This window comes from Hyla sarda, chromosome 3, assembly GCF_029499605.1.
Source record: "Hyla sarda isolate aHylSar1 chromosome 3, aHylSar1.hap1, whole genome shotgun sequence".
Taxonomy (NCBI): domain Eukaryota; kingdom Metazoa; phylum Chordata; class Amphibia; order Anura; family Hylidae; genus Hyla; species Hyla sarda.
Window position 1 is genome coordinate 318,260,528 of NC_079191.1, and position 12,952 is coordinate 318,273,479.

At 46.2% G+C, this 12,952-nt stretch overlaps 1 protein-coding gene across 1 annotated transcript in view; it reads left to right on the plus strand.

Moving 5' to 3' along the window:
• LOC130362524 (kinesin-like protein KIF28) overlaps positions 1-12,952 on the plus strand; it is a 157,841-nt gene that overhangs the window by 82,871 nt on the left and 62,018 nt on the right. Inside the window, exons 13-15 of the mRNA XM_056567162.1 lie at positions 1,576-1,630; positions 1,715-1,838; positions 5,950-6,094. Of these exons, the coding sequence (XP_056423137.1) occupies positions 1,576-1,630; positions 1,715-1,838; positions 5,950-6,094 (324 nt within the window). The remainder of the gene's footprint in view (positions 1-1,575; positions 1,631-1,714; positions 1,839-5,949; positions 6,095-12,952) is intronic.

Below are 12,952 nucleotides of genomic sequence, written 5' to 3' on the forward strand. Positions count from 1 at the left end.
TTACAGGCTTCTTCTCGCATGAAGAGATTCGCAGATAAGAAAAGAAGAGCTCCTCCCATTTTTTCCCCTGGAGACAAGGTATGGCTCTCCGCTAAATATGTCCGTTTCCGTGTCCCGAGCTATAAGTTGGGACCACGCTATCTTGGTCCGTTTAAAGTTTTGTGTCAAATTAATCCTGTCTCTTACAAACTTCTTCTTCCTCCTTCTCTTCGTATCCCTAATGCCTTTCACGTCTCTCTTCTTAAACCTCTCATCCTCAACCGTTTTTCTCCTAAATCTGTTCCTCCCACTCCTGTTTCCGGCTCCTCGGACATCTTCTCTGTCAAAGAGATTTTGGCCTCTAAAAAGGTCAGGGGAAGAACTTTTTTTTTAGTGGATTGGGAGGGTTGTGGTCCAGAAGAGAGGTCCTGGGAACCTGAGGACAATATCCTGGACAAAAGTCTGATCCTCAGGTTCTCAGGCCCCAAGAAGAGGGGGAGACCCAAGGGGGGGGGTACTGTTACGCCGAGCGCTCCGGGTCCCCGCTCCTCCCCGGAGCGCTCGCTACACTTCCCTCACTGCAGCGCCCCGGTCGGTTCCACGGACCCGGGGCGCTGCGTTACTACCTCCGGCCGGGATGCGATTCGCGATGCGGGTAGCGCCCGCTCGCGATGCGCACCCCGGCTCCCGTACCTTACTCGCTCCCCGTCAGTTCTGTCCCGGCGCGCGCGGCCCCGCTCCCTAGGGCGCGCGCGCGCCGGGTCTTTGCGATTTAAAGGGCCACTGCACCGCTGATTGGTGCAGTGGTTCCAATTAGTGTTTACACCTGTGCACTTCCCTATATCACCTCACTTCCCCTTCACTCCCTCGCCGGATCTTGTTGCCCTAGTGCCAGTGAAAGCGTTCCTTGTGTGTTCCTTGCCTGTGATTCCAGACCTTCTGCCGTTGCCCCTGACTACGATCCTTGCTGCCTGCCCCGACCTTCCGCTACGTCCGACCTTGCTTCTGTCTACTCCCTTGTACCGCGCCTATCTTCAGCAGCCAGAGAGGTTGAGCCGTTGCTAGGGGATACGACCTGGTCACTACCGCCGCAGCAAGACCATCCCGCTTTGCGGCGGGCTCTGGTGAAAACCAGTAGTGACTTAGAACCGATCCTCTAGCACGGTCCACGCCAATCCCTCTCTGGCACAGAGGATCCACTACCTGCCAGCCGGCATCGTGACACACATCTGTAGATTGACTAGTCTTAGTCTGCACTGATAAGTCTAAGTTTAGACCAAGTACTAGATGTTTTACTTTATGGCATTTTAAGCTGAGACCCTTTTTAACAATACCGTGGCCTGATAAGCTACGCCCCTTTGTTAGACAAGACACTTTTAACTGTTTGTTTTAGTGCACTGTGCATTATAAATGTGTCTCAATTGCTGTGCGCCACAAAATTCAAAAACTCTGGTGCAAAAAAACATAATAAATCTTGACCAATGCTTTTATGTGTGAGAAGGTGTAACCATAGAAGTAAGGCAACACTTATTATAGAGTATGCCATTAGACCTCATTATATATTGGTGGTTACAGTATACAATCATTCTGTTTCAGGAACATCTGATGTTGGCCAGGCAGCTTCTAATGAAATAACATTGACAGGTTTAGGGTATGTGATGAAAAATCTATGTTTATGAAATGTTAAGTTAATTATTCGCCTTACTTATGTGAGTGATCTAATTTTTTCCCTTAGAATTTTACCAAAACATGCTACTTTTACAAACATTGAAAACAAGGTGCTGGTAAAGCCATATGGCAAGGCTAAAGTGATTGTGAATGGAGTACCCATTTTTATGAACACCAAACTGCAACATCTGGTATGTTATATTGAGTTTGTGTTGTTTGTTATTCTACTTGTGACTAAATGTGCATATGTGCAGTGATAACAACATATTACTAAAAGAGCCCCTGTTATGTTATTTCTTCTGGTGGACCCAAGAAACCCCTGTCATACTGACAAACATTAGAATTCAAAACAGGACATAACTCACAATTCAACATTTTCTACAATTCAACATTTCAATAGATCTTTAAAACCTGGTTTTGTTACATTAACCTTTCAGAGTTGTGACAATGTAATTTTAGGTAAAGTGCCAAAATGTTCTAGGAGATAATTTACAGTACAGCACTGTAGATGAGATGGCCCTGATGGGGGAGGGGGCCATATCAACAGAAGTGAAAACAGCTTAAGCACAATGGCAAGATAGGCTGCATCACAAAAACAGCCCTGTACTGTGCAGTAAACTGCAGCTTGTAATAATGACCTTTTGGGAGGTCAGAAATGAAAGGGAAGCCTTGATTTACCTTTCAAACACTGTAATTAGGCAGACTGCATTCCCACAGTCCAGGTTTTCTCCCTTGCATAGCACTACTGAGGCCCTCTCTTAACTTCCTGTGTTCTGTCGTGGTCTCTCTGCTACTACAAATGCAATCACTCTAACAAAAGGTAACAAACAGCTATTTCAGTTAAGTGAGACCTAGAGGGGACTTCTGGTTCCGGCACCATGCTGTAAGGATGCGCGCCACACCATCTCCGCTCCCGATCCTGACTAATCGGCTAATCTGAAATCGTTCCCTCCTGATCGGGCCGCAGGATGGGCCACAGGAACCGAGCAAAAAGCCAAACAACATGGCGGGCTCACAGGCCTTGAGCCACCCCACCTCCCCAGCCAGGTCGGATAAAGCCTCATCTGAAGCAGGAGACGACAAAGAACTGTTACCAATCGACTATGCTCAACTTGCAAAAGAAGTGGCTACACGTCTAAAACACACAGTTAGTGCTTCGGTCCATGCCTCCCTAACGCTATTACAGAAGGAGGTGGCTGAACATACCACCCGGCTAGAGGAGGTGGAGGGGAGAATGCAGGACCTGGAGCATGATACCGGCACTATGTCACACAGGATGGCTCAGATAGAAAAGGAGAACAGTTGGTTGTGGGATAAAGTGGACGATTTGGCAAATCGTTTGCACAGGAACAACTTAAGGATTGTAGGCATCCCTGCGCAGGTTCCTACTCGGGATCTCCACCATGTTTGTGAATCAGTGCTACCGCAGCTATTAGGCTTGCCTCATAGATGTCGAGTGGATGGAGCTCACCAGCTGGGCCCAGATATCCGTTCTGAACCTGATAAAGAGATGCACCCAGCTTTACAACCACCCAAAAAAAAGTAATTGCTAAATATCTGGACTTCACGGATTAAGTGGACTTACAAAGGGCATTCCACTAACCGAAGGAAGGCCTATTTCTGGAAGGCAGTAAATTGCTTATCTTTGGTGATTTCTCGGCGGAAGTGGCCAGAAGGCGAAAACTGCTATTGTTCATATTCTCAGAACTGCTCAGAGGCCAGGTACGCTTTGCTCTCATGTACCCGGTGGTCCTGCGAGTATTTCACCCAGATGGCTCTCTATCTACTTTACATACCCTATAGGAGGCCAAGGCAGGCCTATCTGCATATTTGCCATCCATGGCCAGGCAACCTTCCCCCCCCCCCCCCCCCCCCCCCCCCCCATTCCTGGGGAGAGGTGGGTGGGGGGAAATATTATATTACTGTATTCTTTATTTGGGGAGAGGGGGTGGGAGGGATTTTATCTTCTTCAGGGGTAGGTTGGAAGGGCTTTATCTATAAGGAGGGAGTTGGGGGGCAGGAGGACAGAGGGACAAAAAATGTATAGGTTATTCTTTACTTAGCTTGTCTCTCAGTCTTAATGCTAATTTGTTTATATATGTTTTCACTTAGTGTGTGTGGGGGGAGGGGGGTGGGGGTGATTTAGGTCCAGTATTGATATGTGGAATTTTTTTTTCCTTTCTTTTAGAAAGTGGCCCTCCTGGGGGCGATTTATGATTAGGATTGCAGTTGTCCTTTTTTGTGGGTAGCCTGGGAAGGGGGGAGGATTTGGGATGTTTATCTATTATCCTGGATTGGCTCTAGAACAGGTACACTTAGGTTCTTCTGGTCTAGCCTAACTCTTCTTTTTGCTAAATAATGAAAGTTATTACCTGAAACGTTAAAAGGCTCAGGTCACCACACAAGCTGGGTATGGTACTGCAACACCTTAAGTCTCATTACCCTGATATTGCACTATTACAGGAGACCTATTTAGAGAAAGCTGATTTTATATGAATGAGAAGATGGTAGGTAGGGAAAATAGTTGGCTCACCCTCTTTGGGGCGGAAATCTGGGGTTCCAATACTGATCCATAAAGCTTTTAGTCATGAAATATTGTCGTTGTCTCATGATACGGAGGGTAGATGGTGTAACCTGCTCTTGCGTACTCAATCTGGTGAGTGTGAGATACTAAATGTCTACAGTCCAAATGGAGACAACTTGTCCTATTTTAACCTCTTAGCTGCTCAATTTCAACAGAGTAAGGCTGGATTCACATCACCTTTTCAGCCATACGGGACTGCATACAGGCTCTCCCACATCCCTGCCGTATGCCGCCCGTATGTAATTCATTTCAATGAGCCGATCGGAGTGAAACGCTGACTCTGGTCCGCTCATTTTTGCCCCGTATGCGGTTTTCCATGGGACCTAAAACCGTGGTCGACCACGGTTTTAGGTCCGGTGAGAAAACCGCATATGGGGCAAAAATGAGCCGACCGAAGTGAGTGTTTCACTCTGGTCGGCTCATTGAAATGAATTACATACAGGCAGCAAACGGCAGGGATACGGGAGCGCCCGGTTTTATCTCCCCCCCCAGCCGTATGCGGTCCCGTATGGCTGAGAACATGATGTGAACCCAGCTTAACACGAGAGATAGAATAGTGGCGGGTGACTTCAATGATGTAATGTCACAGGTGGAGGATAGGTGATGGAACTGACTTAATGCTCGTATACTAGAACCGTGGGGGGATACAGTTTTATGTGACAGGGCGACTCAGGCTGGGTTCAAATCACGTTTTTTGCCATATTGTTTTCAATCAGTTTTTCAAAAGAAAACCGTATGGCAAAAAGAGCGGATGGAACCGTATGGGAAAAAGTAAACCGTATGCGTTTTTAAACCGTATACTGTTTTTAAAAGTGCCGACGGTTCCGTCCGTTTTTATTTAAAAAAAAAAAACTTTTTTGAAAATTTTGTCCATTTTTAATGGGAGGGGTGTTGGGTGGGGACTTTAGGATGCAAAAGCGCATGTGCAAAGTAAAAACCGTATACAGTTTCCCATATGGGACTGTATACATATACGTTTCCCATTGACGTCCATGTTAAAAAAAAAAAAAAAAACTCATGCGGTCAACCACGGTTTTGACTTGAGTTTAAAAATAGTACTGCAACCGCATACTTTTTTTTTTTTCTTTTTAACATGGACGTCAATGGGAAAAGCACATGTATACGGTTCCATACAGGAAACCATGTATGGTTTTTACTTTGCACATGCGTATTTGCATCCTAAAGTCCCCACCCAACACCCCTCCCATTAAAAATGGACAACATTTCCGAAACCGTATGTTTTTTTTATTTTTATAAAAACGGACAGAACCGTATGCACTTTTAAAAACAGTATACGGTTTAAAAACGCATACGGTTTACTTTTTCCCATACAGTTCCATCCGTTATTTTGTCATACAGTTTTCTTTAGAAAAACTGATTGAAAACAGTATGGCAAAAACATGGTGTGAACCCAGCCTAAGTTAGGGCTGGTTGACACCTGGTGCCTTCTTCACCCTACTCCCTCTATGATCCTCTTCCATGTGATTGGTTGCTTTGGGCAAAATCTCTCCAGTTTTTTTCTTACACTGATTGATAACTCTGGGCCATAGTGTCCAAGGTTAAAGAGCTGTTATTCCTTTTTGCCAAGTGTAGTGATTTACAAATTTGTTAGATGAAATATAGCTTAATAAATAGAGGGAAGTTGTTAAAAATGACAGTGAACATGTAAAGTATTTTGTAACTAAAATAATGTAAGTAAATAATCTTTATTTACTCAGGATCGTATAATCCTTGGGTCAAATAGTGCATATATATATATTGGATTTCCAGATGAACGTGGACGCGAAGACATCAGCAAGTTTGACTATGATTTCTTTCAATCTGAACTGGCAGCAGCTGAAGGCTTCAGTGTAGATAAACTGGGTATGTTCACCTTACTTACTAGCCTTAATTGTGCCTAGAAATTGAAAAAAGTACCTTTAATTTCCTTGTTCCTTGAACTTTAATTGTTAGGGCATTGCCAAGTGAACTGACTGTGAGCCTAGACTGAGATTATGTTTACACATTGCAGATTTGATTGCAGAAATTTCAGAGACTGCAAAGTAGTTCCTTCCTGGACATCTTCAGGCAGCAAACAATGGGTTAAACAAAATTCTGGCCCTAATGGACGTAAACACATTTATTGGCAGACTATAGAAGCACGAACACATACTGATTCCTTGTGTTATTTTTTTGTTCAGATCCTTTTGGACTATTACTCTCATCATCAGAATCTTGTTTCAGATTTTTGTTCTGGATGCAGTAAAGATTGATCACTGTTCCTCCAAATACCTCCTGTGTCTAGAGGTCTCTGCCTGTGGCAACAACTAAATCTGTCCCTCCACATGACGTGTCTATATGGTATTTCATATGCATATGACATAAACATAACAATCCTACTCTACACAAGACAGTCCAAAGCAAAACATTTCTTCTACTGGTTTAAAGTGTACCTGCCATATCCTACAACAAATATATCTATCTATCTATCTATCTATCTATCTATACATATATATATATATATATATATATACACAAAAAAAATTGACCAGTAGGGAACCTAAAACATAGCTTTTAATATATAAAGATAAAAATATCACATACAATGAAAAAGTGAAAAAAAGAAAAATATTGAATTTCTTTTTAAATATTAATGTTTTTCTTCGAGCCATCATACAGTCCAATATATGTATTCCGTACTATATATTTTCACTGAACTGTATCAGCAAACAATTTCTTTAAGACGCAGAAATCCAAATAGGCATTCATATAATACAGAGTAAAAAACTAGGTAGCAATTCACGCTGAATACATGTGATACTATTTCTTTCAATTTGCATATCCACAACACATCGATCTCTGAATAGTTCACATCTTAACTTGACCAGTGAACACTTTTCTTCATTCAAGATGCATGACTCAAAATGCAGCTGAAGGCGACATCGCAATGAAAAGAAGTTGTAACCACTCAGCCGGTTTTCCAATAGTTCCACGTAAAACCTATGCACACAGTATATCTCCTGCACCTAGTGCGTTATTCAAGCATTAACTGTAGCCAGTTTTAAAGATGATTCATCACATGTCCATTACACTCAGTATGTCTCTTGCACCTTGTGCGTTATTTCATGTTAGCTGTACCCCTCTTTTTACCATAGACTAAGCATAGCTTGTAATCAGCAGCCGTGTAAATACTGTCCAATCTCTTCCAAGCCAAGTCTAAATTGGTTGTGTACTAAGCCACATATACTGCTAACTGTGTTAGGATAAAGAAGACCACTATCCACATTAAGTAATAGATGTGCAGAGCCATTCAATATAGTCAAAAGTTACTCAGTCCACTCTTAGACAAGGTATATGGCTAAATGCCGCCAGCATCATAGATAATAATGCAGATGTAACTTATAGATAGTTGGTACTTCAGTTTGTCTGTGTCTTGTGATTCTAAACAAATTATTCACAACAATGTTGCAACTTAGGTATACATTGTAATACTGAATAAATGAGTCATTCATACGGTGCTATAGTCATAGAGAACAATTCCTTCAGTTGCTTGGTCCATAACATGAATAGGTCATATATTCAAATGTATTTCCTGTGTTTCTCATGTAGTATATAATACATTTTGCATGTTTGTCGTTTAATATAAAAAGACTGGCATGTCCTAATATATGTTGTGGATCTCCACTGGATTGTATATTAAGTGACAGGTGGTACTAATTATATCCAAAGTTATTGTTACGCCGAGCGCTCCGGGTCCCCGCTCCTCCCCGGAGCGCTCGCTACACTCCTCTCACTGCAGCGCTCCGGTCGGTTCCACGGACCCGGGGCGCTGCGATACCGCCTCTGGCCGGGATGCGATTCGCGAAGCGGGTAGCGCCCGCTCGCGATGCGCACCCCGGCTTCCGTACCTGACTCGCTCTCCGTCAGTTCTGTCCCGGCGCGCGCGGCCCCGCTCCCTAGGGAGCGCGCGCGCCGGGTCTTTGCGATTTAAAGGGCCACTGCGCCGCTGATTGGCGCAGTGGTCCCAATTAGTGTTTACACCTGTGCACTTCCCTATATCACCTCACTTCCCCTTCACTCCCTCGCCGGATCTTGTTGCCTTAGTGCCAGTGAAAGCGTTTCCTTGAGTGTTCCTAGCCTGTGTTCCAGACCTCCTGCCGTTGCCCCTGACTACGATCCTTGCTGCCTGCCCCGACCTTCTGCTACGTCCGACCTTGCTTCTGTCTACTCCCTTGTACCGCGCCTATCTTCAGCAGCCAGAGAGGTAGAGCCGTTGCTAGGGGATACGACCTGGTCACTACCGCCGCAGCAAGACCATCCCGCTTTGCGGCGGGCTCTGGTGAAAACCAGTAGTGACTTAGAACCGATCCTCTAGCACGGTCCACGCCAATCCCTCTCTGGCACAGAGGATCCACTACCTGCCAGCCGGCATCGTGACAGTAGATCCGGCCATGGATCCCGCTGAAGTTCCTCTGCCAGTTGTCGCTGACCTCACCACGGTGGTCGCCCAGCAGTCACAACAGATTGCGCAACAAGGCCAACAGCTGTCTCAACTGACTGTTATGCTACAACAGTTACTACCACAGCTCCAGCAACCATCTCCTCCGCCAGCTCCTGTACCTCCTCCGCAGCGAGTGGCCGCTTCTGGACTACGACTATCCTTGCCGGATAAATTTGATGGGGACTCTAAGCTTTGCCGTGGCTTCCTTTCCCAATGTTCATTACACTTGGAGATGATGTCGGACCAGTTCCCCACTGAAAGGTCTAAGGTGGCTTTCGTAGTCAGCCTGCTGTCTGGAAAAGCCCTGGCTTGGGCCACACCGCTCTGGGACCGCAATGACCCCGTCACTGCCTCTGTACACTCCTTCTTCTCGGAAATTCGAAGTGTCTTTGAGGAACCTGCCCGAGCCTCTTCTGCTGAGACTGCCCTGTTGAACCTGGTCCAGGGTAATTCTTCCGTTGGCGAGTATGCCGTACAATTCCGTACTCTTGCTTCTGAATTATCCTGGAACAATGAGGCCCTCTGCGCGACCTTTAAAAAAGGCCTATCCAGCAACATTAAAGATGTTCTGGCCGCACGAGAAATGCCTGCTAATCTTCATGAACTTATTCACCTAGCCACTCGCATTGACATGCGTTTTTCCGAAAGGCGTCAGGAGCTCCGCCAAGATATGGACTCTGTTCGCACGAGGCGTTTTTTCTCCTCGGCTCCTCTCTCCTCTGGTTCCCTGCAATCTGTTCCTGTGCCTCCCGCCGTGGAGGCTATGCAGGTCGACCGGTCTCGCCTGACATCTCAAGAGAGGACACGACGCCGCATGGAGAACCTCTGCCTGTACTGTGCTAGTACCGAACACTTCCTGAGGGATTGTCCTATCCGCCCTCCCCGCCTGGAAAAACGTACCCTGACTCCGCACAAAGGTGAGACAATCCTTGATGTCCACTCTGCTTCTCCACGTCTTACTGTGCCTGTGCGGATGTCTGTCTCTGCCTTCTCCTTCTCTTCTGTGGCCTTCTTGGACTCTGGATCTGCAGGAAATTTTATTTTGGCCTCTCTCGTCAACAGGTTCAACATCCCAGTGACCAGTCTCACCAGACCCCTTTACATCAATTGTATAAACAATGAAAGATTGGACTGTTCCATACGTTTCCGCACGGAGCCCCTTCTAATGAGCATCGGATCTCATCACGAGAGGATTGAACTTTTGGTCCTCCCCAATTGCACCTCGGAAATTCTCCTTGGACTTCCCTGGCTTCAACTTCATTCCCCAACCCTGGATTGGTCCACTGGGGAGATCAAGAGTTGGGGGCCCTCTTGTTCCAAGGACTGTCTAAAACCGGTTCCCAGTAACCCTTGCCGTAACTCTGTGCTTCCTCCAGTAACCGGTCTCCCTAAGGCCTATATGGACTTCGCGGATGTTTTCTGCAAAAAACAAGCGGAGACTCTACCTCCTCACAGGCCTTATGATTGTCCTATCGACCTCCTCCCGGGCACTACTCCACCCCGGGGCAGAATTTATCCTCTCTCTGCCCCAGAGACTCTTGCCATGTCTGAATACGTCCAGGAGAATCTAAAAAAGGGCTTTATCCGTAAATCCTCCTCTCCTGCCGGAGCCGGATTTTTCTTTGTGTCCAAAAAAGATGGCTCTCTACGTCCTTGCATTGACTACCGCGGACTTAATAAAATCACGGTTAAGAACCGCTACCCCTTACCCCTCATCTCTGAACTCTTTGATCGCCTCCAAGGTGCCCACATCTTTACTAAATTGGACTTAAGAGGCGCCTATAACCTCATCCGCATCAGAGAGGGGGATGAGTGGAAAACAGCATTTAACACCAGAGATGGACACTTTGAGTATCTGGTCATGCCCTTTGGCCTGTGCAACGCCCCTGCTGTCTTCCAAGACTTTGTTAATGAAATTTTTCGTGATCTGTTATACTCCTGTGTTGTTGTATATCTTGATGATATCCTAATTTTTTCGGCCAATCTAGAAGAACACCGCCAGCATGTCCGTATGGTTCTTCAGAGACTTCGTGACAATCAACTCTATGCTAAAATTGAGAAATGTCTGTTTGAATGCCAATCTCTTCCTTTTCTAGGATACTTGGTCTCTGGCCAGGGACTACAAATGGATCCAGATAAACTCTCTGCCGTCTTAGATTGGCCACGCCCCTCCGGACTCCGTGCCATCCAACGTTTTTTGGGGTTCGCCAATTATTACAGGCAATTTATTCCACATTTTTCTACCATTGTGGCTCCTATTGTGGCTTTAACCAAAAAAAATGCCGATCCCAAGTCTTGGCCTCCTCAAGCGGAAGACGCCTTTAAACGACTCAAGTCTGCCTTCTCTTCGGCTCCCGTGCTCTCCAGACCTGACCCATCTAAACCCTTCCTATTGGAGGTTGATGCCTCCTCAGTGGGAGCTGGAGCTGTCCTTCTACAAAAAAACTCTTCCGGGCATGCTGTTACTTGTGGTTTTTTTTCTAGGACCTTCTCTCCGGCGGAGAGGAACTACTCCATCGGGGATCGAGAGCTTCTAGCCATTAAATTAGCACTTGAGGAATGGAGGCATCTGCTGGAGGGATCAAGATTTCCAGTTATTATTTACACCGATCACAAGAACCTCTCATACCTCGAGTCTGCCCAACGGCTGAATCCTCGTCAGGCCAGGTGGTCTCTGTTCTTTGCCCGATTTAATTTTGAAATTCACTTTCGGCCTGCTGATAAGAACATTAGGGCCGATGCTCTCTCTCGTTCCTCAGATGCTTCTGAAATTGAACTCTCTCCTCAACACATCATTCCTCCTGACTGCCTGATTTCCACTTCTCCAGCCTCCATCAGGCAAACTCCTCCAGGAAAGACCTTTGTTTCTCCACGCCAACGCCTCGGAATCCTCAAATGGGGTCACTCCTCCCATCTCGCAGGTCATGCGGGCATCAAGAAATCTGTGCAACTCATCTCTCGCTTCTATTGGTGGCCGACTCTAGAGACTGATGTGGTGGACTTTGTGCGAGCCTGCACTATCTGTGCCCGGGATAAGACTCCTCGCCAGAAGCCCGCTGGTTTTCTTCTTCCTCTGCCTGTTCCCGAACAACCTTGGTCTCTGATTGGTATGGATTTTATTACTGACTTACCCCCATCCCATGGCAACACTGTTATTTGGGTGGTCGTTGATCGATTCTCCAAAATGGCACATTTCATCCCTCTTCCTGGTCTTCCTTCAGCGCCTCAGTTGGCTAAACAATTTTTTGTACACATTTTTCGTCTTCACGGGTTGCCTACGCAGATCGTCTCGGATAGAGGCGTCCAATTTGTGTCTAAATTCTGGAGGGCTCTCTGTAAACAACTCAAGATTAAATTAAATTTTTCTTCTGCATACCATCCTCAATCCAATGGACAAGTAGAGAGAATTAACCAGATCTTGGGTGACTATTTACGACATTTTGTTTCCTCCCGCCAGGATGACTGGGCAGATCTTCTACCTTGGGCCGAATTCTCGTATAATTTCAGAATCTCTGAATCTTCCTCCAAATCCCCGTTTTTCGTGGTGTACGGCCGTCACCCTCTTCCCCCCCTCCCTACCCCCTTGCCCTCTGGTCTGCCCGCTGTGGATGAAATTTCTCGTGATCTTTCCATCATATGGAGAGAGACCCAAAATTCTCTCTTACAGGCTTCTTCACGCATGAAGAGATTCGCGGATAAGAAAAGAAGAGCTCCTCCCATTTTTTCCCCTGGAGACAAGGTATGGCTCTCCGCCAAATATGTCCGCTTCCGTGTCCCTAGCTATAAGTTGGGACCACGCTATCTTGGTCCTTTCAAGATTTTGCGCCAGATTAATCCTGTCTCTTACAAACTTCTTCTTCCTCCTTCTCTTCGTATTCCTAATGCCTTTCATGTTTCTCTTCTTAAACCACTTATCATTAACCGTTTCTCTCCCAAATCCGTTCCCCCCACTCCTGTCTCCGGCTCCTCGGACATCTTCTCCGTCAAAGAAATTTTAGCATCTAAAAAGGTCAGAGGGAAAACCTTCTTTTTAGTGGATTGGGAGGGTTGTGGTCCAGAAGAGAGGTCCTGGGAACCTGAGGACAATATCCTGGACAAAAGTCTGGTCCTCAGGTTCTCAGGCTCCAAGAAGAGGGGGAGACCCAAGGGGGGGGGTACTGTTACGCCGAGCGCTCCGGGTCCCCGCTCCTCCCCGGAGCGCTCGCTACACTCCTCTCACTGCAGCGCTCCGGTCGGTTCCA